This window comes from Phodopus roborovskii, unplaced genomic scaffold (assembly GCF_943737965.1).
Source record: "Phodopus roborovskii unplaced genomic scaffold, PHOROB, whole genome shotgun sequence".
NCBI classification, from domain to species: Eukaryota; Metazoa; Chordata; class Mammalia; order Rodentia; family Cricetidae; genus Phodopus; species Phodopus roborovskii.
The window spans coordinates 26,970,259-26,995,338 of NW_026126540.1; the positions used below are offsets into that span (position 1 = coordinate 26,970,259).

Genomic DNA, 25,080 nt, shown 5'->3' on the forward strand with positions numbered 1-25,080 from the left:
AAGGCAGACCTAAAACTCGATCAGTTTGTGTCTTGTAGTTTCAGCAGCCATATTCCAAAACGTACAGTAGCCACAGGATTATCGAAGTGTTCCATAACATCCCATAACATTAGGATGTGTGTGGTGGTAGGAATGTACCCATCCATCCTGTTCAGTGTAAAACGGGTAACGTCCACAAACTGAGTCAGATCAGGTTTTTCTAGAGTCTAGTTATCAGGTGGGTGTGGGTGTGTTATTTACTCTTAGCTTATTGCTTGAATGCCAACATTTTTACCCATCCGTGCCAATATAAAAAGCTACAAAAACACACCTGCTACACTGAAATTGGCCAACAGAATCCTTTCGTGATTGGCAGCATTTGTTGTCTCACGGGATACTTTGATTGGGTAATTTCATTGGGGTGGGGCGCAGCCCTTTCCTGGCCTCCACCGAGGTTCCTTCATTGGATTGACCAGCTGTCAGGTTGAACCCAAACCTGCCTCCTTTTGGTGATGTTTGTCTGGATCGCAACACAATAGCCGGCAGGGCCTCCCCTCGTAAGCTCCGATTGGCTAGCCTCAACCTTGGGGGGTTCTGATTGGCCCAATGAAGAAACACTAAGGTAGGTTGCCTAGTGATCCTAAGGAAGCTGATGTGTTATTCCCTCTCTGCATCGAAGGATCAGGAAGTTTGTGCTCTCTGCCTGGCTGAGAAGTTTTTCACCTACTAGGGCTGGGGTAAGGGAAACAGGTGCCCTCCAAAAATAGAGTGCGAACTGCAGCCTACGTCCCTCTGCAGCCCCGGAACAACGTCAGGTAAGGAACAGAAAATAACACTTCTTAACGTCCAACAGAACTGCTCATTATTTTAAGAGAGAAAGGGTGTTTTTTACTATTTGTTGTTGGTCATCATGCCTTCAGATAAGGTGTTTTAACTAATAAGGGTCCACGGGGAAATGGTAAATTCCTCAAAGAAATTTGCCCCCATTTTCTCGAGAGTGTAAAGTTTCTTGGATTAGGTTTGGAAATAACCCAGATTCAATGCCAAATAGAATTAGTACCCTAAGGCATTGTAACGTGTTCTGTTCCTTCTTCACCTATCCTACTTCCCACCAAAAATTATATTTGAAATGTACCCTTGTACGAATTATTTGTAAGACACTTGGTGTGTATTTCTATTTTTAATGTTCACATGCCTTCCTGAATATTCATTTTAATGAATATATATTTATTGAGCAGTTACAATGTTAAAGACATTGTGCTAGTTGCTATGGAGAACATAAAAACCCAAGATGAAAATATCCCATCCCTCAATAAGTTTAATATACAGCCATAACAAAAGAGGGACTATATATTTAAAGGGAGTAAGTATAAGGGAATAAGTATAAATAAAATTCTGTTAAAGTATAGCTGAGAGAGAAGCCAGTTCTAGCCATGGGACACATGCATAATGTAGAGATAGAAATCCACTGTAAGGCCTCACAGTCTTTGGTAGGCCTCCAAAGACCGGGCAACACTTAGGGAGGAAAGGAAAAGGGAGAGAACCCTAGAATAACAAAGATCAGAGGCAGAAAGCCATGTTTGAAAAAATTATTACAAGATAGAACTAAATGCAGCCATAGCACCTTTTATATACTACTCTTGATCTAAAAAATATATAATTGCTGATATTAAGCACTTGTTTTTAATGATAGAAATTGATATTTAAATTTGTATAAAATATGCTAACTTTAAGCTTTATCACAGGTAACTTAGAGTATAATGCTGAATAAAAAAGGATGTATGCTCTGATTTTTTTCCCCCTTTGCTGGGGATGGCACTTAGGACCTTGTACATACTAACATATACTGTAACACTGAGCCACATTTCAACCCCATTTTCTTTTGAGAATTTGATAATCTTTTAACAGTCTTGCTGGTTGTTTGGGTTTTTTGTTTGTTTTGTTTTGTTTTTGTTATAGCTGTTTGTGTATTAGAAAGATAGCCAGCTAGAACAAGGATGCTAAGTTACTATACTTGATATTCACTTAAGTGTTATACTCTAATACTTTCCAAAATGAATGCATGAAATGAGTTGTTATGATAGAAAAAAAGACAATATTGGGCTGGAAAATACTGGCTCAGTGGTTACGAGCATATATTCTAATGGGCCCAGGTTTGGTTCCCAGCATCCACCGTGTAGGTTTATCACTTCCTTAGGCACCAGGCATGCCTGCAGTAAACAGACATACATGCAGGCAAAAAACTCCTATACACAAAATAAAAATAAATCTTTTAAAAAAGAAAGAAAATATTAAAACATGGGCATGGAGAGATGGCTGAGTGGGTAAAGGCAATTGCTGCACAAGCCAAGCAACCTGAGTTCAGTCCTCAGGACCCATGTAAAGGTAGGAGAGATGGCTCCAAAAAGTTGTCCTCTGACCTCTACAGGTTCACATGGCACAAGCATCCACAAATATTATACAAGCACAATAATTTTAAAATATTATAATTATTTTGTCATGTATAATTTTTATTTGTTTCATAATGTGCTATTAACTGTTTATAGAAATTATAAATTATGTGTACTCAGGGCCACATGCTCATGAAATTTTGCTATTCCGTCTTATTTAACTTGGGGACCCATTTTAGGAAAGAAGAGAAACAGTGGTAGAAATTCACTCCTGGGTTGTAAGTGAAATAAGCACATTAAAAAGGTGGTCATTTCTAATGAACTTTTAAATTACTGGTGATCGTTTTTTTTTTTTTATTGCTTTCTGGTATTTAAGCTGTTATGTTTTGAAAAAAGACACCATGTTGTCCAGTGTTTCTATTTACTACCTCTTTCTGTATTTGTGCTTATACATTTTCTTGTGTGTAGAGTGTCTGTGTATATGTGTAGGTCTTCTGTGAACTTATATTTACTTAACTAAAATACACACATAGTTTTCACATCTCTCCATAAACAGGTGAGAATGACCACATTAACTCACCGTACACGTAGAACTGAAGTCAGTAAGAGCTCTGAAAAGAAAGTAGAAAGTGAGGAAGATACTAATCAAGAAAGGAGTCCAGATAATGAAGACCCTGGGGACTCTAAGGATATCCGACTCACTCTTATGGAAGAAGTATTGCTCCTGGGACTAAAAGATAAAGAGGTAATGATATTATGTTTGCTAAATTTAGCTCAAAGACACAAATCTTAGAATGTTTTAGGAAGTAAACTCCAACCACATTGGAGTTGGAAGAACATGGGAAAGAGAATGTATGCAAGGTAAAATTCAGAAATATAATTATTTGAAGTATAATTTAATTCCAAAATTGTGGAATGGATTAACATAGTGTTAGTACTTGTATTTCCCAGTTCAGTTTGATGGTGGAGTAATATCTCTTATTAAAGTAAGAAAAAGACCCATTAAGTCAAGTCTTCTTGAGTCTGGAAGAGAAGTATTTTGTTGTTGTTTTGTTTTTTTTGAGGCAGGATTTCTCTGTGTAACCTTAGCTGTCCTGGAACTCTCTCTGTAGACCAAGCCTCCAACTCAGAGATACCTGCCACTGCTTCCCAAGTGCTGGGATTAAAGGTGTGCATTACTATTGCCTGTCTAGAAATCTTAAGAGACAAGAACAACAGCAGGTATGGTGGCACACACTTATGAGCCCACTATTCAGGATATAGGGGCAAGAGCATCTCTGTGAGTTCAAGGCTAACCTGACCTACCTGGTGAATTATAGGCTAATAAGGACTATATAATAGCAAGACCCTATCTCAAAATTAAACAAGCAAATAATAACAAATAACAAGCAATATGTGTAGCTGTTTACTGAAACAAATGATGACTGAGTTTCTTTCAGTAGAAATAATATTTTTAGCGCAGGATTGATGATATACATCTATAATTCCAGCACTGGGGAGATGGAGGCAGAAGGATCAGGAGTTCAAGGTTATCTTACCCATATACTGAGTTCAAGATTAACCTAAAGTACTTGACAGTTTGAAACCCTGTCTCAAAAAAAGCAAAGGAGATCCAGGTATGGTGGTGCACACCTTTAACCTTAGCACTTGAGAGGCAGAGACGAGCAGATGTCTGAGAATCTGGGCCAGCCTAGTGTACATAGTGAGTTCCAGGATAGGCAGAGAGAGCTATGTGGAGAGTACCTGTCCCAAAAAAAAGAAGCAGGGTGAGGGGCAAAGAACAGTGGGTTTTGTTGTGTCTTTTGATTTTTCATTTTCTTCTATGAATCTTTAAAAATAACAATTGATTAAGGGCTTTTTTGTTTCCCATTTGTGTAAACATTTATATGAATATATTCCATTTGTGTGTCAATGTCTTCAGAGACCAGGTTCTCCTGTAGCTGGAGTTACAGACATTTGTGGGCTGCCTAATGTAGTTGCTGGGAATTGAGCTCAGGTTGTCTGGAAGAGCAGGAAGCAGTCGTGTTGTAACCACTGAGTCAATTTGCCAGCCTCAGTAAGATTAATTTTAAAAAATTTCAACAGCAACCTCCATTTTAAAAAAGTAATGCCTAAAACAAAACAAAAGCCCAGCATTAGTGAAGCATACCTTTAATCCCAGCACTTGGGAGGCAGAGACAGGCAGGTGGATCTCTGTGAAATTCAAGGCCAGCCTGGTCTACAAAGCTAGTTCCAGGACAGGCTCCAAAGCAATACAGAGAAGCCCTGTCTTGAAAAACCGAAACCAAAACAAAGCAAACAAAAAAGTAATGCCTATTATCCCAACACTTGGAAGGCTAAGGGTAGTTAGAGAGTCCAAGGCTACCCTGTACTACATAATGAAGCCAAGGCTGCCTGAATAGCATCAAGACTGTCAAAAAAGCAAAACAGAAATGTATTTAATTTCTTTCTTTTTTTTTTTTTTTTTGTTTTTGTTTTTGTTTTTGTTTTTTGTTTGTTTAAGTCAGGGGTTTCTCTGTCTTAGTCCTGGAACTAGCTCTGTAGACCAGGCTGGCCTTGAACTCACTGAGACCCTCCTGCTTTGCCTCCCGAGTGCAGTGTAGCATTCAGGAATCTTAAGGCAGTATAATTAAGTATTCAGTGTCAGCCTGGGCTATATAACAGGTTTGGGGACAGCCTGGATTACATGGTGATCCTGGTGAACAGTTTTTTTTTTTTTTTTTTTTTTTTTTTTTTTTTAATTTTTGAGTCTCATGTAACCCAGGCTGTCCAAAGACATGGTACATAGATAATGGCCTTGATGATCCTCCTGTCTTCACCTCCAGAGTTCTAGGATTAAGGCATGTGCCATTGTGCCTGGTTTATGGGATGCTGGGAATTGAACCCAGGGCTTCATACATGCTAGACAAATACCTTATCAAATGAGTGACATTCCTCAATCCAACAATTTTCTTTCGTTGTTTTTTGTTAGAGACAGAGTTTTGCTATTTATCCTTAACTGACCTGGAACTTACTAGCTAGACCAGATCCTCAAACCTACAGCAATCCTGTTTCTACCTAGAGAGAACACTTATTTTATAGTAGAATTGGTCTTGAGATAGTTTCCTGAGTGCTGTGATTAAAGGCATGTGCCACCACCACCTGGCTAAGAGTTTTGATACCTATAAGAGTCCCAGCACAAAACAAAAAAACAAAAAACACATGAGAAGAGCAAGGCATTGATGGCGCATAGCTTTAGTCCCAGCACCTGAGAGGCAGAGGTAGGCAGATTTCTGTGAGTTCCAGGACAAGCCCCAAAGCAATACAGAGAAATCCTGTCTCAAAAAATAAAAACGAAAAAAGTCCCAGCACTTGGGAGGCAGAAGCAGGCAGATCTCTGTGAATTCAAGGCCAGCCTGACATATAGATCTAGTTCCACGACAGCCAAGGCTACTCAGAGAAACCCTATCTTAAAAAAAGAAAAGAAAAAAACAAAAACATGTAAGAAGAAGTGAACCTATTAATTTTATCTTGGCAATTTTTTAAAAATTTTCAATTATTGTTTGTGTGAGTTGTGTGTATAGTGTGTGTGTGTGTGTGTGTGTGTGTGTGTGTGTGTGTGTGTGTGTAAGCAAGCATGCCACAGTGTACATGTAGAAGTCAGAAAACAATTTTTGAAAGTTGGTTCGCTTATTCTCTGATAATAATTGTTTTTTAAATTTATCTAGAATGCGTGTGGTTGTCTCCTTCCACTATGTGGGTCCCAGCGATGAAATCTAAGTTGTGAGGCTTCATGGCAAGCACCTTTACCTGCTGAGCCATCTCACCACTCCTTTTGGTGACAGGTTTTTAAATTTATCTTTTCAGGGTTAGGTGTGGTTGCTCACACCTATAATTTCAGCACTTGGGAGGCTAAGACAGAAAGATTATCCTAAATTCTTGGCCAGCCTAGGCTACATAGCAATACTCTGTCTCAGCCAAAACTTGGGCTGGGAATGCAGCTCAGTTCATAAAGTGCCTTCTTATTATGCAGGAAGCCCTTGGTTTGACCCTAAGCACCACCAATATCCCAGAGCACTCCAGAAGTGGAGTAAGGAGGGTCAGAAATTTAGGGTTATCCTGGTCTCCAGAGTGAATCTGAGGTCAGCATATGCTACATGAGAACGTATCTCAAAAATGTTTTTAATGAAAATTTTTTAAAAATTGAAAGTCTACTTTAGGTCACTACCTGAATTATCTTTCTAGTTTCTTGATTGTGCAAAATGAACACTGAGTCTTTCAGTCGTTATCACTCATTGTGAATAGTGCTAGTATATTGGAAGGGCTTGTTTGCCTTTGTGTGTCCACTTTACATGGGCTATTAAAAAAAAGAACTTTGTCTTGTTCATTATTATATCCAGCTTTAACGCCCAAAGAAATGAGCCAGAGATCAAAGTTCTGTTTTGACAGTAGGAGAATAAAGCTTAAACTGCTTCCTTAGAGCCTCTCCTGGTTCCTCCCAGTTCTGAAATGCTCTATGTTCTAAAATATATGATACCAAAATTAAGATAAAGCCACCTATTACTTAAAAATGGGCCTTTGGCTGTAACCACTGAACCTATACATTTACTGTGAGCCTTTTGTTTCCTTCATAGTTTGACTAGCTTGAGCATTATTTGTTTGTTTGTTTTTGTTTCTAGTTTTTTGGGTTTTTGTTGTTTCTTTTTTGTTTGTTTTTGTTTTTCCAAGACTGGGTTTTTCTGTATTGTTTTGGAGCCTGTCCTAGAATTAGCTCTGTAGACCAGACTGGCCTCAAACTCACAGAGATCTGCCTGCCGCTGCCTCCCAGGTGCTGGGACTAAAGGTATGTGCCACCACCACCCGGCTGCTTGAGTATTTTTTAAAACTTTATACCTTTCCTTATTTGATCCTGCAAGGCAGGGAGTATTCTCTCTTTATGGGAGTCAAAGCAAAATTGATTATCTGATAGTTTGTTGGTGGAGTTTACATTTAAATTTACCTTAAAGTTAACAATGGAGCTTAAAAACAAATATCACAAAGATTTATTTTTATGTGTATGAATGTTTGTCTGCATTTATGTGTACAACGTGTGCAGTACCTGCAGAGGCCAGAAGAAGGCACTGGATTCCCTGGAACTGGAATTCCAGATGAGTAGCTGCCACATGGGTGCTGGGAATCAAACCCAGTTCTGGAAAAACAGCCAGTGCTCTTGACTGATGAACCAGACAGGAGAGAACTGAGCTACATAGTTGACCTTTTGCCTCCATACATGCACGTATGAGTGCCTACACATGTACATCATGCACACTCACAATAATAAATTGTTAAAACTTTTTAAAGAAAATACAATTACTATGCAAAGCAATTGTAATGTTGACTCTTCAGAATAGAAAGGAGGACAGTGGTTCTGCCCTGGAATTATTGCTGTTAGTTTCCTGTTCTGTGGCTGTGATAAAATACCCTGACCAAATCAGCTTAAAGGAGACAAGATTTATTTGGTTCACAATTCCAGTTTACATTCTTTTCTGTCAAGGATATAGGAATGTGAAGCAACTTGTCACATCACATCCAGTCAAGAGCATTCATTCTGGTGTTTAGCTCCCTTTCTCGGAGTTCAGAATTTCCTTCCTAAATAATAGTACCACTAGAGGTGGGTTTGCAACAGGTGCTTCTAGATTATGTCAAATTGACAATTAAAACTAATCATCAGGGAGCATATAACTGCTTTTCCAAGTGATTTGAGCTCTGTTCCTAGCATCCTCATTGGGGAGCTCACAGAGTTTGGCATCACAGGCCTGTAGCCCCAGCTTTCTCCATGTTAAAGGCCAGCCTGTTTTACATAGTGAGTTCAGGCCACATGGGAATTACATAGCCAAAGCCTGTGTGGGGATTAAAAAAAAAAAAAAAAAAAAAAAGAATCCTGGTTTAAAGTAGAGAGTATTGAATTACATTACATTCCCAGCATTTTTTTTTTAATTCATCTTTATCATAAGCATTTTCTAAGATATGGGGTGAGGAGTTAAAAAATATTTTCCTTTATTTTCAATTAATGTATATGGGTGTTTTGCCTGCATATTATGTCTGTGTGCCAAGTGTGTGCAGTGCCTGGGGAGGCCAGAAGACAGTGTTGGGTCCCGGGAGACTGGAATTACAGACTGTTGTGAACTGACATGTGGGTGGTGGGAATTGAACTCATATCCTCTTAACTCCATCCCCAGTTGTTTTTGTTTTTGTTTTCGAGACAGAGTTTCTCTATGTCAGCCCTAGCTGTCCTAGAACTCACTCTGTAGACCAGGCTGGCCTCAAACTCACAGAGATGTTTCTGCCTCTGCCTCCCAAGTGCTGAGATTAAAGATGAGCGCCATTGCCACCACCTGGTGGTTTTGGGTTTTTAATGGTCTCACTGTCTTGGAAATGATCATGTAGTTCAGGGTGGCCTCTTATCGTAGGCTGGTCTTTATCTCTGTAGCCATGTATGACGGTGAGTTCCTGATCATTCCGCCTCCACTTCTGCAGTGCTGCTGGGGTTACAGATAAACACCACCACCATCCTCAGCTGTATGCCTGGTTTTTAATGATGCTTTACTTTTTTTTCTTTCCTTCCTTGTTTCCATTTGCCACCCTCAGCTGCCAACTCTAAGATATTTAACATTTGTGGTTATTTTAAGGTGTGTCTTCCAGGATATTTGACTAAGGAAGGGCTCTTTGAATACTTGACTAATTGGAAATTCCACATAAAAGTGACTCTGTATGTAATGAATGCCTATTGCTCAGGCTCTTTACAATAGCAAAATTGTCATAAATATGTATAATCTTTAACTAAAATGTTTCTCTTAAGGGTTTTTTTTTTTTTTAGAAATACACTGACAAAAGAATATTGCCTTTCTTTTCATCTTTCTTTTAAAGACAGTTTTTCATTTATACCAGGCTGGCCTCAAAATCATAATGTAGATGACCTTAACTTTCTAGCCATCCTGCTTCTATTTCCCCAGTGCTAGACTCAAACCCATGCTAGATAAGCACACTACCAAGTAAGCTACATGCCTAACCCTCCTTTTTCCTTTTTTGTTATAAATAAATATGATAAATTATAAAAATTACCCACTAAACTTATAATAGTGACCTGAAGGAGAATTTTTATTTTTTCAATACAGGGTTTTTCATTGTAGCCCCAACTGTCTGGCTAGCCTGGAACTCACTTTGTAGAGCAGGCTGGCCGCTAACATATTGATCTGTCTGTCTCTACCTCCCAAGTACTAGGATTAAAGTTGTGGGCCACCATACTGGCTTTAGACTTTTACTTTTAAAATCTTATGTTTTTATGTGGGCTTTTTCTTTTCCTTCCTTCCTTCCTTTCTTTTTTCTTTTCTTTTTTTTTTGGGGGGGGGTTTCAAGACAAGGTTTCTCTATAGCTTTGGAGCCTATCCTGGAACTTGCTCTTGTAGACCAGACTGGCTTTGAACTAAGAGATCTGCCTGCCTCTGCCTCCTGAGTGCTGGGATTGAAGGCATGAACCACCACACTGCTGCCTGGCCTGAGAGGTTTTTTTGGGGGGGAGACGGGGCTTTTTCTTTTTAAAAATTACCTATCTTTGTAATCAGTACAAAACAAAATTACTATCCAAAGATCTCATTCTGACCATATATTGTGTTACATGCCTGTAATTACAATACTCAGGAGGCACAGGTAGCAAGAGCTGTCCATTGCAACCTGGTCTGCACAATAAATTCAAAGCTAGCCTGGGCTATAAAGTAAGACCCTGTCTCAACTGTATCAACCCATCACCCAAAACAGGATTTAAAAAAAAAAAAAAAAAAAAAAAAAAAAAGGTGTCAGCTGGGAGGCAGAGGCAGGTTGATCTATGTGAGTTTAAGGCCAGCCTGGTCTACAGAACAAGTTCCGGGACAGATTCCAAAGTAATACAGAGAAACCCTGTCTCAAAAAGCAAAAATAAAAGGCTGAAGAGATGAGTCAGAGGTTAAGAGCACTGGCTATTCTTCCAGAGGTCCTGAGTTCAACTCCCAGCAACCACATGATGGCTCACAACCATCTATCATAAGATCTGGTACTTGCTTCTGGCCTACAGACATACATGGAGGTGGAACACTATATACGTAATAAATATTTTTTTAAAAAAAAATAAAAACCAAAACAAAAAACTGTCATCTTTCCAGGTGTCCTGGGATAATCCCCAACTGGTACTGAGATAATGTGCAATTCTGTCTCTTTCTCACAAGTCCCAAAATGTTTTATTTTTTTCTTCCTCATATATGTAGCTTCTGGTAATATATGTTAGTGATTCAATGGTGACCTTTGTGTGTGGCAGTTCTTCCTGCTTGGGTATACCAAGGCATTGGCTCTTTAACACAGTCTTTAGTATGAGTAGTTTGAGATTTAACCAAACTATATATATGAAGAGAAAAGAACCTTGGATGCGGGTTCAAGACCAGCCTGGTTTACAAGATCTACAAGAGCTAGTTCCAGGACAGCCTCCAAAACTACAGAGAAACCCTGTCTCAAGAAACAAACAAACAAAACAAAACAAACAAAAAAAAAGAACCTTGGAAATGTAAGGAGCAATATTTTCCTCCCCCCCCCCCAGGTTACTCTACATCTGATTATGTCCCAGATGTACTCTCTTTCAGGATTCTACCCTAGTAAATGATATGATGGTCTGTGTTGTTATCTGTGGTCTCCCTAGGTGGGATATATGCCTACCCCTTTACTCTTCCTCAGGCATTATCTTTTCTAAATTAGTTACAGTTCCGCAGGTGCTTTTAATTTTTAAGCCAAGTATGTTTTTACACTTTTTTCTATTACATATTAATACGTTTAATGACTCATTTGCAGAGTTTTTACATGTCTTGAGATGCTGTGATGGGAAAGAGTACTATTTAAAGGGTTCCTATAAGCCTATAAGCTCAGTTGGTAAGAGTCCTTGCTGAGTATTCACAAAGCCATGAGTCCAGTCACCAATAAATAACAGTGCACACCTATAATCCAACATTCCAGAGGTAGAAGTATTAATTAGTAGGTTCCATTCAGAGTTACCCTCAACTATAGTGAGTTCAAGGCTAATCTGGACTTTATGAGACCCTGTCTCAAAACAAAAAATAAATCTACATCCTGGTTACCATAGTGTCCATATTTACAGTGCTTCTCTTATGTAATTCTTTTGGCAGTATGAATTGTCCTTGAAACAGAAGCTTCATATAGCAAGGAAGAAATGGAAAAGAAAACTTCCCTTCATTTAATTCTAGCCGTGATGTTTGAACACCTGTTGGGGTTATATATGCTGTGCCTGAATCAACTGTCTGTTCTGAAGTAAATTATAACTTAACAATCTAATTGAACAACTAAATTGTATAAAAACTAAGTATTGAGCTAAAAAGCTACTCTATACCCTCCTTAAAGAGGAATCAAGAGTGTCCCTGGAGTGGGCATGGCTTTGGCAGGAGAGGAAAGTATCCCTGCCTTAGATCAAAGATCTCAGGCCCTCTGGAAATACAGAAATGTCTCATGAATGTTTATGACCTTAGCTGGAGTTTTGCAAGCTAACATACTTGCTTACATGCTTTTTCCTACTTCAGATTTTTGAGACAGAATCTCATGTAGCCCAGGCTGGCCTTCAAGTCCTATTCTTTCCACCTTCCAAGTGCCTTGTGCTACTTACCATGCCCAACAACCATTTCTTGAATCCATAAATTTTCAGCTGAAAGTTTGTTTCACCCCCATCACTACAGGAAAAATAATTTATTGAGTAGATAATATACGTTTGCCATTCTCTTTCTTTTTTGAGTTGGGGCTGGCTTTGTACTCACAGAGATCCACTTAAGTGGTAGAATTAAAGGCGTACATCACCAAACCCAGCAAAGTTATTCTATTCTTAAGATTTAGTGAGAAGGAACAAGCTAGTCATGATATAACAGAGGTTAGAAAAGAAGTGTGTAATTCCCCATGGAGGGATACTCCCTTAGCCCAGAGACAGGAGAGAGGGCCTAGACCCTACTCCAAATGACTAACAGATTTTGATGATTCCTCCTGGAAGGCATCACCCTCCCTGTGGAGTAGGGGGGGTGGGATGGGATGGGGGATGGGAGGCATGGGAGAGAGGGAAAGGGAACTGGGATCGATATGTAAAAAAAGAAAAATTTTATATGTGTGTGTGTGTGTGTGTGTATAGGCATACTCATAACACAGATAATGGAGTAGAGAGAGAAATAGTGTTAGAAAATGTTACACAGAAGATGTGATCTCTGCACTCAATCTTGAAGTGCAAAGAGAAATTGGAGAAGGAACAGTATTGGCTCCATGTGTACAAAGGCATTTAGACCACTTAACAAGAAGGGGTAGGGGCTGGGATATGATATAGTTCAGTTTCCAATCCCCAGCCACACAGACACCAAGCATGGTGATGTATGCTTGTAATCTCAGTACTCTTGGATAGAGACAGGAAGATGATAAGTTCAAGGTTATTCTCAGCTACATAATGAATCCAGGGCAACATAGGCTACCTGAGACCCTGTCTTAAGGAAGGAAGGAAGGAAGGAAGGAAGGAAGGAAGGAAAGGAGGGAGGAAGGAAGGAAGGAAGAAAGGAAGAAAGGAATCCTAAGCACTCAGTAAAAAGTGGGGTGGGCTTGGGTAGGTAGCTTAAGTGCTAGAGTGCTTGCATACATGAAGCTCTGGGTTTGATTCCCAGCACTACATATATCAGCTATTATGCTGAATGCCTGTAATCCCAGTACTTGTGAGGCAGGAGAATTGCTTCAAGGCTAATCTGAGCTACCTAGTGAGTTCAAGGCTAGTCTTGTCTATATAGCTCAACCTTTGGGGGGGGGGAGTCAATTGATAAATATAAATAAAATCGTTTTAAAAATGTATAACAAAAACATGGGGTTAGAGAGATGGCTCAGCAATTAAGAGCACTGCCTGCTCTTCCAGAGGTCCTGGGTTCAATTCTAAGCAACCATATGGTGGCTCACAACCATCTAGTTCCAGGAGATCCACTGATGGAAGATGTCAGTCTGTAAATATGTTTCTCATACTGGTTAATGAATAAAGTACTGTTGGCCAATAGGAAAGGAAGATAGGAGGGACTAGGAGACAAGGAGGAAAGAGGAAGAGGTAAGGAGGAGTCAAGATGGAGAGTCAGGAGAGAGCTGGACGCCAGCTGGCTCTCCGAGGGTAAGAGGAGACCACGTGGAAATACATAGATTAGCAGAAATGGGTTAATACTTAAGACAGAGCTAGCCGATAAGAAACTAGTACCTGGCCAACAGCTTTATATCAAATACAGAGTCTCGGTGTATTAATTGGGCCTGGTGTGGTGGTGGGACAAGACCAGCGGCGGGAGGAAAAAACCTTACTCCTTACAATCCACCACCCTTTCCTGGCCTCTGTGGGCAGCAGGCATGCCCATGGTACCCAGACATACATGTAGGCAAACCACTAACATACACACATATAAAAAACACTTAAGGGTTGGAGGGATAGCTCAGCTGTTAAAGGCTAGGCTTACAACCAAAAATAAAAACACTTAAAATAATTGGTGATAGCTAAAATATAATGATCCAGAAGAAAGAGACCTGAGAGCAGCTGGTCTCTTTCTATAGCTCTGTTGGTAAGAATGAAGCCCTGACTGGACCCTCAGGACTGCATAAACTGCATAAAGCCAGTATGGTGGCACATGCCTCTGGACCTGGAAGCAGGAAGAAACTTTTTTGTTTTAAGACAGGATTTCTCTGTGTAGATGAAATTAAAGGTGTGTTAAGCTACATAGTTTGAGGCCAACCTAAGCTGCATTAACCCTATTTTAAATATAAGTAAGTATGGTTCAGTCTTTAAGAGCATTTGTTGCTCTTTCAGAGGACTCAGTCCCTACCTCCCAGTCATCCATAACTCCAGTTCCAGGAGGTCTGACACCCTCTTCTAACTTCAGTAGGCACCAGGCATGCACATAGTATCCATGCATGCAAATAAGCAAAACACTAAGAGGTATAAATAAAATCTTTGGGTTTGGAGGGGGGGATTTTGTTTGCTATGTGGGTGCTAGAATTCAAACCTGGGTCCTCTGGGAGAGCTGCCAGTGCTATTAACTGCTGAACCATCTTCCTGATCTCATTTTTGGTTGTTTTGTTTTGTGTTTTAGTTTGGTTTTTTTTTTTTTGTGTGTGTGTGTGTGTGTGTTTGTTTTTGGTGTGTGTGTGTGGGGGGGGGGTGAAACCGGGTTTCTCTATGTAGCCCTGGCTGTCCTGCAACTCACTAAGTAGACCAGGCTGTCCTTGAACTCAGAGATCCACCTGCCTCTGCCTCCTAAGTGCTGGGATTAAAGGAATGACCACCACTGCCTGGCTTTTCACATAAATGATCCTTTTTTCGTTTGCTTTTTGAGATAGGGTTTCTCTGTGTAACAGCCCTTAGCTGTCCTGAATCTCGCTCTGCTGCTGCCTCCCTAGTGCTGGGATTAAAGGTGGGGACCACCACCGCCCAATATACATAAATTTTTCTTTTTTTAAGTAAATAGAGGCTAGAGAAGAGACTAGCAAGAAGCTCCTTGGTTTGAATGTTATGATAAACCACTTAGACTCAGTCCTGAAAGCTAAGTAGAGCAACTGAAACATATTGAGACATAGGGACAGGTTGTTGGGTAGCCCGTGCTAGCCTCAAACTTGCTATATAGATAAGAGACAACCTTGAAAACCTGATCTTCCTGCTTTCAATTCCTAAATTCTGGGATTACAGTCATAGGTTATTATGCCTAGCTTTAAACATTTTAAAATGAGGACCAGCAAGAAAGCTTAATAGATAAAAGCACTTGCAACCAAGCCTGATGGTCTTAGTTTGATCCCAAGTCCCCACAGGGAGGACAGGTGATTGTGAGAGTTGTCCTCTTCCTAGGCATTATTGTATGTGCATGTATGAATATGTACACACACACAAATATAGTCAAGATTTTTTACATTTATTTTGGTGTAAGAGGTACAGCAATCAGAAGACAACCTTTAGGAGTTGTTTCTCCTTCTACCACCATGGGTTGTGGGCTGGAATTTCAATCATCTGGCTTGGCAGCATATACTCCAACCTGCTGTGAGCCTCTTGCCAGAGCACTGAGCAGTTCACAACAGTTAGGTTCTCCGATGATTAAATGTTTTATGATTACTTGCCTTTTGTTTGGAAATTCAAAGCCTGACCCCACCCAGATTGAATATCAGGATTTTTCTTTAAAACTTTAAGTTAAATAATCCCAGGAGATGGAAACAAGATTATGAGTTCAAAGCCAGTACATAAAAGCAATCTTAATAAACAGCAGCAAAAACAAAAACAAAGCCCTTGAGCTTTATCTGTGATATCTGATATTTATAGCTAAGAATAGAAGTTGGATGATTTTATTCTCCTGGAAAATCCTCTGTGCAAATTAAACCTATCCTTCAGTCCATCAGCTCAGGCTTATAATTTAGAGGACTGTCTTACAAACTAAACTTATCAGCCATTTAAGTCTATCTGTTCTACTTTTTCAGTTCAGCTTTTATTTTAAGTTTCCAAGTAGATTCATGGCTCCTTTAGGTAGTAGCTGTCTTACATCTTTGTGTAACCCTGCATCTCCTAGAAAAGATGAACTAACGTGTATTTTTGTAGTCCTTGCCCTATGCTCAGCCCTACCTCATATAGAGCATTATATTGAGACATCACAACAAATTATAAAAATAAATATTAGACATTGGACTTAGGAAGGTTAAGTAACATACCCAGGGCCCTTAACTAATCAGTGGCCTTGTCCAGTGCATCAGAATAATTTGTTTAGGTGGAGATGTAACTTAGCTTGTACATAGCCCCAAGTTCAGTCACAGTACACACACAAAGAGAGTTTTCAAAAAAAAATATATACCTAGACATTGTGAGATATTTGTATACTGTGTGAAAATGTATTTGTTGTGATTGGTATAACAAAAAGCTAACAGCTAGGCAGGAGATACAGGCAAGATTTCCAGGGAGAGAAAGAAGGAGGAGAATCTAGGTGCACAGGATGCCAGGAGACATGGAGAGGAAACAGGAGGTGCGAGATTGAAGAGAGGTAATGCCACATGATAAAACATAGATTAACATAAATGGTTTAATGACTTGTTATACTTAGATATCTAGGAAGAACAACAACAACAAAACAATAGACATAGCTTATGCTTTCATTTCTACCTTTGCTGCACTGCTCTGCAATTCAGAACATTTTGCAAACCTTTCCAAATGAAAGCTCCTGCCATGGAGATGGCTGAGTGTAGACAGGCAACTTAGTACCAGGCCACATGATCCTCAGGACCCATGTCCTGAAAGTTGTCCTCAGAGCTCTGCATGTCCCTACCTTACTCCATAAATAGATAAATAAATGTAAGAAAAGTGTTTGTTTCAAACCAGATCTCTTCTCAATTGAAATCAAAATCTGACATGCCAATTGTCAAGTATTATCAAAGTAACGAGGCAATGGTGGCACACACCTTTAATTCCAGCACTCAGGAGGCATAGGCAGGCGGATCTCTGTGAGTTTGAGGCCAGCCTGATCTACAGAGTGAGTTCTAGGACACAATCCAAAGCTATACAGAGATACCCTGTCTCAAAAAACAAGCAAAAATAAAAACAAAAAAACCTCAAAAGTTTGGGTACTTAGATTAAGGCAATTAAAGCTGGTTAAATGGTTCAACAGGGAAAGTCACTTGCTGCCCAACCTAATGACCTGAGTACAGTCTCTAGAACCCACATGGTGGAAGGAAAGAACTGACTCCCAAATTGTCCTCTGACCTCTGTAGGCTCACCATGGCACTAATGCAAAATAAATTGTGTGTGTGTGTGTGTGTGTGTGTGTGTGTGTGTGTAAAATAAAAATCAGAATTTCAGTGAGTAATGAAACATTTTAGTGGTCAAGGGATGGGACTCAGTGTAGAGCACTTCTTAGTATGTAAAAGGTCCTGTGTACAGTCCTAAACATGCCCTCATCTTAACTCTGCACCTTGCTTTGAGTTCATGCACTGTGATGTGAAAGTAATCACAAAAATATCACACCTTATTCTTAAAGTACTGTCTAGAAGTCAGTATTACTTTCAGAATATCCTTTGTCTTCTTTTCCTTCTTTTAGGGCTATACATCTTTCTGGAATGATTGTATATCCTCTGGGCTTCGAGGAGGCATCCTGATAGAGCTGGCCATGCGGGGTCGAATCTATCTGGAACCTCCCACCATGCGTAAGAAGCGACTCCTAGACAGAAAGGTACAATATTCTCTGAATGATGGAGAGTCAAAAGCCAACAGTATATTTTGGAAGAATAAGAATATTCAACAGTTAAAAGCACTTGTTCTTGCAGAAGGCCTGGATTTATTTCCCAACACCCACATGGTGTCCAACAACTGTCTCTAACTCTAATTCCAGGAATCCAAGTTTCTTCTAGATGCCACATGCTTTGATCACCTGTGGTGTACTGCTGTGGAATAATCCTTCTGTGGGCCATGAATGTGCATTACTCTCATTGGTTAATAATAAAGCTGATTTGGCCTATAACAAGGCAGAATAAGGCTAGGCAGAAAAGCCAAACTGAAAATACAAAGAAGGGTAGAGCTGGGAGATTGGAGCCAGCCTCCAAGGAACACGATGTGCTAGAGGACAAGTAAAGATGTGAGCCATGCTGTAAAATGTAGATGAATAGAAATGGGTTAATTTAAGTTGTAAGAGATAGTTAGTAATAAACCTGAGCTATAGGCTGAACAATTTTTAATTAGTATAAACTATTGTGTGATTATTTGAAACCATGTGGTTGAAACAAAAGAAAAACTCCACCTCCAATTACAGTGCACAGAGTACAATCATATAGGCAAAAAACTCATATACATAAAAGAGAAAGAAAATTTGAATAATATATACTGGCTCAGCTGACCCATTGTCTAGTTGGTTTAGTTATAGGGGAAAAAAAAATTAGATATCCTTAAAGAGTCATAGAAGCACAGTTTTATATTTTTCCAACACAGAAAGTCTCATTTAGGATGCTATTATCCTTCCCTCTCCATGTATAAAATAAAATATAATGTAGACTAAGGAAATCATGAGTCAGGTCTGTCTTAATCATTTCAAGATATTCTCTGATAACCATTCAGATCTGTTACATTTACTGAAAATCCCCTTCCCCAGGTAGTGGTGGCTCAGGCCTTTAATTCCAGTACTCAAGGGGCAAAGGCAGGCGGATTTCTGAGTTTGAGGCCATCCTGATCTACAAAGTGAGTTCCAGGACAGGCAGGACTACACAGAGATACCCTGTCTCAAAAAAGAAAACAGAAAATCCCCTGCAACAGATGAACTGACTCTACACATCTTAGTCATTTCTTTGCCACTCACAATACCTGCCTCCCAAGTACTCTACTGAAATTATATTCTTAGATAGAACCATCTTTTTTCCAGTCATATTTTTTTCTTTTAAAATACATGTCATATTTTTGTTTTGTTAAAATACACATATTTTTGTTTGAGACAGGATCTCACTATGTAGTCCAGGCTGGCCCTGAATTCTCACAGATCTTTCTGCCCCTGCCTCCTGAGTGCTGTGATCAAAGGCATGTGTCACTAAGACTAGTGCATTTGCCACTTTTCGCTACTCCCCTAATGACATTCTTGACCTTTTTCATTATATATATATATTTCCTTTACTTCTGTATTTCCTTATAGCCAAGTATCAGTTTGTATCCTGTTAGGTGATTTTTCTGGCCCTTTGGAAATGCCACTTAACTTTTCCAGCTGTATCTATTACCTCCAGGAAATACACTTCCAAATCTGTAGACATTTCTTTAGCTTTAGCTTCCAGGGACATATTAACTATTGACTAGACATTTAAACTTGGCTATCCCAAAGCAGTCAAAGCCAGGCTTGACAAGTTCCTCCAAATTAACTATTCTGATTTTTCTGCCTTTATTTGTGGTTTCACCAGGTGGTTTTCCAAACTCAGAAAGATACTATGAAATATTTTGTTGGCTTTATTTGTAGCATTTTCTACTAGGTCCCATTTCAAATGTAATTTTATCTTCCTACTGTGAAGTCATATTACATATTAAACTCTTCCATGACATGGGCCATATATTCTGCTTCCTTGAATTCCTAACCATCAGTGTGCCTATTGTACACTGAAGGATTTTCATCTGAGTAAAGCAGGGTCCTCTGTTTCTTTCTTTAAGGTCCTGCTAAAGTCAGACAGCCCAACAGGTGATGTTTTGCTGGATGAAACTCTCAAACACATCAAAGCAACTGAGCCAACAGAAACTGTCCAGACATGGATAGAGCTACTCACTGGTGAGATGACTGAAAATAACACCCAAATTCCACCCTTAGTTATCTTACCTACTCGTAAGGTTAGAGAGAAAGTAGAGAAGTGCAGCATGCTAGGTATGGTAAGTAGTTAAACAGCACCTAAAGCTTTCCAAGCAAGTCAGCTTATCATTCCTACTCTGAAAGTTTTTTTGTTTTCTGACAGGATCTCATTTAGCCAAGGCTTGCCTAACTTGCTATGCAGCTAAGAATGACCCAGAATTCCTGATCCTCCATAAGAGCTCTTCACAGTTTTACTTTGTTGGGCTTTTTGACAGGTCTCACTATGTAAACTGAGGTGGCCTAGAACTCTCAATCCTTGTGCCTCGGTCTCCCTACTACTGAAATTACAGGTATATAGCATCCAGCTTAACATCATTATTCACTAGGACTTGATTTGATTGTTTTTTTTGTTTGTTTGAGACAGGGTCTCACCATGTAGAAGTGGGTGGCTGAGAACTTGTGGCCCCCAAGTGCTGGGACTAAAGGTGTGCACCACTTTATCCAGGCAAGGAACTTTTTTTGTTTTTTGTTTTTGTTTTGTTTTGTTTTGTTTTTTGAGACAGCATCTCATATCCCAGATTGACCTCAAACTTGCTTTGTAGCCAAGGATGACATTGAAGTTCTAATCCTATTGCCTTGGCCTCCTAAGTGCAGGGATTATAGGCATAAACCTTCAACCTAGACATGTGGTGCTAAAGATCAAAGCCAGGACTTCAAGGATGATAGGGAAGCACTGGGCCAACTGAGCTTTATCCCCAGACCTCCCCAAGAAACTCTGTGTGTGTGTGTGTGTGTGTGTGTGTGTGTGTGTGTGTGTGTGTGTGTGTGTTCCAGTAGTGACTCAGATTGTTAGACTTTATGATCAGTGTTTCCACCTGCCAAACTATCTCACCAGCCCCTTTTTTAAAAGAAACATGTATTAAGCTTATTAAACTTAAAAAAAAAAAAACAAAAAGAAAGAAAACTTTATTAGCCAGGAATGATGGTATACACCTGTAATCCTAGCACCTGTGAAGCTGAGGCAGAATTACTGATAGTTCAAGGCCAGTCTGGGCTACATTTGGAAACACTATCTCACACACACACACACACACACACACACACACACACACACACACACACACACACGGGTTCAATCCCCAATTCCCTCCCTAAAAAAGCATGTGCATAAAAAACTAGAGAGAGGGTTCAATAGTTCATAGTCTAGAGAGAGGGTTAAATGGTTACAATGAGTACTACTCTCAAAGAGGATGTAAATTAAGTTCCTGAACCCATGTCTAACATCTTGCAACCCCTGTAACTCTAGCTCCAAAGAATCTGATACCTTCTCTGGCTCCTTTGAAAATGCACATGCTCATGAGAGAATGTGTGTGTGTGTGCACAAGTACACACACACACACAAACACATGATAATTTTTTTTAATTTAAAAAAAGTTAAACTAGCTGTAATAGCAAAGGCTCATAATCATACCATTTGAGAGACTAAAACACAAAGGTTCAAGATCAGCCTGGTATTCATAGTAAAACCCTATCTCAAAATAATAATATTTATAGAGATGACAACCAGGACATTGACATAAATAAAATCTTTCTATCTTGAATCTCCCAGAATTAGCTATTTTTACAGCTAATATTTCATGAATTTATTTGGCTAATGGATATTTGAGTTACTTTACTTTTTGGCTATTGGGACCAAAGCTACTGTAAATAGTTGTGAACAATTTAAGAAATTTTTTTCAGCACTCAGGAGGCAGAGGCAGACAGATCTTTGTGAATTTGAGGACAGCTTGGTCAAAGTGAGTTCCAGGGCAGCCAAGGGCTATTACACAGAGAAACCCTGTCTCAAAAAAAAATTTTTTTTCTTGCTATGTTTTTTATGCATGTACATGCCCCTCCACCAACCCCACCACCACCACAGTGCATATATGAAGGTTAGGGGACTACTCCGAGGAGTTGGTTCTCTCCTTTTGCCATCTGGGTCCTTGGGATTGAACTGAGGTAGTCAGGTGTGGTTGGCAAGTGCCTTTGCCTATGGCCCCATTTGTGGACAACCTTCTGAAACCTTGTCTTAAAAAAAAAAAATTAAGTAATTTCTGGCGTGGTGACATACTTTTAATCCTAGTACTTGGGAGATGGAGGCAGGCAGATCTCTGTGAGTTTCAGGACATTCAGAGCTACATAGAGACCCTGTGTAAAGAAAAGAAAAGGGCTGGGTGGTGGTGATGCATGCCTTTGATCCCAGCACTCAGGTTGCAGAGGCAGGCCTGCAGGTCTCTGTGAGTTCGAGGCCAGCCTGGTCTATAGAGTTCCAGGCCTACACAAAGAAACACTGTATCAAAAAAAGAAAGAAAGAAAGAAAGAAAGAAAGAAAGAAAGAAAGAAAGAAAGAAAGAAAGAAGAAAAGAAGGCTCTTGTTGGACAATTTTGTCAGTCAGTGCTTTGAACTAATCATTTTACTTTTGTAGACTCCATTTCTTCTTTCTCTAAGTCAGCTGTTAATCTCACTGCAGCTCTGATGTGACAAGTCATTTTCTCAGGCCGCCTTCCAAGACTGCCTCTTAGTACCTGGTGTTGATTACATATTTTTCCTTTCTCTCTATGTGTATCCTATGTGGAGTTCATTGAACTCAAAATGTTGAGATGGTTTTATCAACTAAAGATGCTTGCTGCCAAGCCTCACAACCTGAGTTTGATCCCTAGAAACTGCAAGGTGGGAGGAGAGAAACTAGTTCTGACCTCTACACAAGTACCATAGCACATGCTTTTGTACATGCTAAACAATAAATCAGTGTGTGGTCAGTGCAACAGGTATGGATGGGGTGGATATCTCACTATACACTAGCATGAAAACCCATGATGATATGTGTACACATGTCAGTACACATGTGTGTGCACACAGATATATGTATGTGTGCATATGTATATATGTATGTGTGTGTGCCTGTGTGCATTTGTGTGTATGAGGACAATTTTTGAGGGCTGTTTAATGTAAAATATAGTTAGAGTCAAAACCAACATATAAAGCACAAAGACTGGTTTAAAAAAGAATTGACATTGCTCCCCCATGGATGGAGACCGGTGCTTTTACATTTTTAAACAAGCTTCAAATAACAAACTGACCTTTTCTATTTGTTTTCCTGTGTCTGTTTCCCAAAGGTGAGACATGGAACCCCTTCAAATTACAGTACCAGCTGAGAAATGTGCGAGAGCGAATTGCCAAAAATCTAGTAGAGAAGGGTATTCTAACCACAGAGAAGCAGAATTTCCTTCTGTTTGATATGACCACGCACCCAGTGACCAATACAACAGAGAAACAGCGGCTAGTGAAAAAGCTTCAAGACAGTGTGCTAGAACGGTGGGTAAACGACCCTCAGCGCATGGACAAGCGAACACTGGCACTCTTGGTGCTGGCCCACTCCTCCGATGTGCTAGAGAATGTCTTCTCCTGTCTGACAGATGACAAGTATGATGTGGCAATGAATCGAACCAAGGACCTAGTAGAACTGGACCCTGAAGTAGAAGGGACAAAGCACAATGCCACAGAGATGATCTGGGCTGTGCTGGCAGCCTTCAACAAATCCTAAAGCCAGGAGGCGGGTTTCTCCTTTCCCCTGCTGGCTGGTGACTGTCAGAGACCCCATCACTGAGTTTTGTCTAATGAGATATTGTCATCATTTTTTCCTCTTTTTTTTTTTTTTTTTTTTTTTTTTTTGAATCAGACTCATAACTTGGGAAGAACAACCTCAGGGCCTCTTCATGGGCCATGACCGTTTTAAGCAGACTATTTCTCCTCGTACTTCCATTCCATACCCAAATGAAAGGGGTGAACCCCTGCACATTCAGTAAGTATCTCCTGTTCTGGGTTTAGTTTTAACTAGCGTGCTCTTGGATCAACAGGAATATCTATGAGAAGGTTAGAGTTTTATAGAACAAAATGTGAAAATGTAGAGCAAACCATATTCATTTATTTTTCTCCCTGACTCTCTCTGACTCTGCTAAACAGTGATGTTTACCGCCATCACTGTCTCTTTGAATGAGGAGCCCTGAGATTGTACCTCCTGCCTATGATTTTTTTTTTCACTCTTATCTAATGAAAACACTCCAAGTTTAATGACATGAATCCCATAGTTGTAGAAGCAGAAATATAGTCACACTCCATTTTAGCACTGTCCTGCTTTCACAATCATTAAGACCAAGTCTGATTTAAAGAGCAATGTGCCTCTGTCACCTCCTTCATGCAGCCAGCGTTAGAACTTGTAAGGGAGACACCAGAATTCACATCTTTGAAGCCAGGTGTTGGGGGACACACCCGGTCATCCTAGCACTTGGGAGATAGTGGCAGAAGGATCTGGAGCTGAAGGTCAACCCAGCTAGATTAGTAAATTCAAGGGTAGCCAGGGCTATATGAGACCATCTCTCACTCAAAAATTAGAGTTTTCACCCTTTAGCATGTGACTGTCTTGTTTGCTCCAGACTACTTCAAATGTCTCTACTCTGATTAAATTAAGGGAATTGTAAATTTCACTTTCCAAATAACAGCACTGAGTCCAGACAATGTAGCCAAACTCCATATCTTCATAATCTCTGTTTTTATTTCCTCTATAAATTGATAAATTCTCCCCATATGTAAGGGCTTTGACAGTAATTCTGTCTATATTTAATCTACAGATACCCTCCAAATTGTGTCTTCTTTCAACACAACCATCATTCTGGCCAAATCTTTTTATAAATGTTTTTGCTTTAGTAGTGAGGGTGAAGAGAGACTTTGGTAGAAGAGATCCTAGTTAGATGGGTAGTTGAGTGTCAATGGCAGCTGATAAAAGCCTACGTTTAGGGGCTCTGAAGAGACCAGCACTGCTTGTGCTGATTTCAAGCACCCTATTGACTGCTGGGGAGAAACAGGCTGCCACACAGCCAATAGAGATGACTTAAGCTCATGCCAAATCCTGCTCATCTGAAGTAAACTGCTCTAACTTCATCTACTCCCCTGAACCTTCCTAGATCCATGGACATTCTCCAATTCATCATTATTGTTTTCATTTCATATGTCTCTTAAATAAGTTGAGATATAAGTTGTAATTTGAGAAGCAAGTAGAGCCTTAGCCTGGCTCTCTAGAAGTACAACAGCCAGCCCATGTGCTATCTAGTGGCTTAGCTTGTCTTCCCATTGGAACAATTCGGCATGAATTGAAACCAGGTTTTCCTGTGGAAAGCTTCAGTTCGATTGGGGGAATAGAAGTTGAGTTCTTTCTTGCAACTCTCAGTGTTTATTTTTATATGTCCATAAAATGAGGATGTCTTCACTTCAAATCTGTGTAATGTTCACTGCCAAACACTCATGTAGTGTATAATTGCTGTCACATTTCTGTACAATAAAGATCAATAGTTATGCCTCTGGT

General features: G+C 39.7%; 1 protein-coding gene across 1 annotated transcript; it reads left to right on the forward strand.

Annotated features, from left to right (window-relative positions):
- Positions 1-607: 607 nt before the first annotated feature.
- Positions 608-25,080, forward strand: Golph3l (golgi phosphoprotein 3 like). The gene is made up of 5 exons (XM_051198799.1): positions 608-794; positions 2,926-3,114; positions 17,471-17,602; positions 19,549-19,663; positions 22,838-25,080. The coding sequence occupies exons 2-5, from the start codon at positions 2,932-2,934 to the stop codon at positions 23,263-23,265; spliced, it is 858 nt and encodes a 285-aa protein (XP_051054756.1). The 5' UTR covers positions 608-794; positions 2,926-2,931; the 3' UTR covers positions 23,266-25,080.